The 2,040-nt window shown below is 33.7% G+C and overlaps 1 protein-coding gene across 1 annotated transcript in view; it reads left to right on the top strand.

The window, feature by feature from the left end:
- The first annotated feature begins 1,306 nt into the window (after positions 1–1,306).
- The window catches only part of LOC107567662 (zinc finger CCCH-type antiviral protein 1), a 7,453-nt gene continuing 6,719 nt past the window's right edge, over positions 1,307–2,040 (top strand). The window contains exon 1 of the mRNA XM_016253371.1: positions 1,307–1,379. Within this exon, the coding sequence (XP_016108857.1) occupies positions 1,346–1,379 (34 nt within the window). The 5' untranslated portion in view covers positions 1,307–1,345. The remainder of the gene's footprint in view (positions 1,380–2,040) is intronic.

Here is a 2,040-nt window from a genome sequence, read left to right as displayed (position 1 = left end):
CTGGAGCGAGCTCTGGGGCTGAAGGACAAGAACTAGAACACACTTTAAATACACAGCAACTGATGAGGGGAAGACAAGGGACACCCGGAACTCATAAGACAATCAACATAGGAAACACCTGGGAACACAATTAATTCAAAACACTAGACAGAGAAACTGGATGATGGAGCACATAGGGAGCAAAGACACACACAAAACCTGGCCCAGAGTCTGACATTAACCCAGTCTCGCAGTTTACAGTAGGCTATTTCATCTTTTTTTAGTAGGCCTACGTGTTTTAGTTTGATTGTTGTTATTTTGTAAAATGATTTACATACTTTTACATTTTTATGATTAAGTTATATGATTTAATTATTTATTAGCTTTTCATTAAACTGATGAAACCCCTGCAGTTCCTTCAGGAACCCAGTTTGGGAAACCTTGATGTATACACTCTAAAAAATGCTGGGTTGTTTCAACCCAACATTGGGTCAAATATGGACTAACCCAACCGTTGGGTTACATTTTTACATAAAATTTTTAACCCAAAAGTTGGGTTAGTCCATATTTGACCCAAAGTTGGGTTGAAACAACCCAGCATTTTTTAGAGTGTAGGCTCATGTTTAATGCATTTCATGTTGTTAACAACAACGAATGGAATATATGTTCTTTCTCTTTGTATTTTTGTATCAATATAGCACAAGATTATCCTATTTAAATCAATGTGATAAATAAGTTAGGTGGACATAAGTAATCAAAATGTAGTCCGATTATATTAACTAAAATGTTTAATGTAACTAGTAAGTTTTGTCATGTAATTTTGAATCAGTAACAGACTACAATTTATAAGTAGGCTAATACCCATCATCACCGCCTCTCATGGACCTTTAATAAAAAAAATAAAAATTTAAACTGCGCTGTGATACTTTCAATTAAACTGTCATTACAACATGAACGTACAGTAGGCCTATATGCTTTGAGATTGTTATTAAACATTAAAAAAAAATGACATAAATGTATTCCTTACATTCCAATTTATTTCAGATATTTGCTTGTGAGACCAAAAAAAAATAAAAAAGTAGACTAATGACCAAGTTTAGAAATGCGCTTGCATTTAACGGGTTCTGCCCACTGATGGCGCCAGTGCTTAAATGACTAGGCTACTTGAAATAAATTAATTATTTATACTGCTGTATTACGGAGTTAAAAAGTTTTTAGTTCAAATTATCATGGACTAAATTCCTTATGAATAATATACTAATTCGTCAAAAAAAACTTTTACAAAAACGTAGCTGCATCGCCTGCAGCATATGCAGTTATGTTTACGAGAAAATGAAACCGAAAGAGTATAGGTCGTGTTTCACTTATGAATATGGCTTCGAACTATCAAGAGGATTCGGGTGAGTTTCATACAGGCTATTTTCCGATATCAACTAAACAAAATAAAACACATAATGTAAGTTGTCTATAGGCCTACTTAGCCAAGAGAAGGTAGTCTTTTCAGCAGTCTTTCAGTCTCAAGTATTGCGGTGATCTTACAGCTTTTCTGGGGTTTCGGTTAACACTTTCTCATGTTTGTGTCATTCTCATTTCGAAATATTATTTTTCTAAAACTAGTAGAGGCCGCTTGTCAAACGTTTTACTCTAGTGGACATTTCTCAGGGGTAGGCTTATATTTACTTTTGGAAAGTCAAAGTCTGTACTGTAAAAACGTAATGGTAACCAACCCCCACTTGTAACAAACATCTTTAAAGTTGATCAGTCAAGTTACTCCACCCTTAGTTATTATTTGAGGGTTTTACTAACTTAAGGGCCTTGTTGCAACTGGCTACTGCTGTCATGCACACAAATATGACATAATAGTCGACTTGAACTAATATAGGCTATAATATTTTAAAAAGTCCATACATATTTAAGCAATGTCACATTCTCAGTGACACTATTGAGTGTCAAGTGGGGAGACCAGGGATGTGAGCTGTCCAGTAAATAACTATTGATTTATATATATATATATATATATATATATATATATATATATATATATATATATTATATCTCTCT

This window comes from Sinocyclocheilus grahami, unplaced genomic scaffold (assembly GCF_001515645.1).
Source record: "Sinocyclocheilus grahami isolate Dianchi unplaced genomic scaffold, SAMN03320097.WGS_v1.1 scaffold1178.1, whole genome shotgun sequence".
Lineage (NCBI taxonomy): Eukaryota > Metazoa > Chordata > Actinopteri > Cypriniformes > Cyprinidae > Sinocyclocheilus > Sinocyclocheilus grahami.
This window is presented reverse-complemented; position numbering and strand designations above follow the sequence as displayed.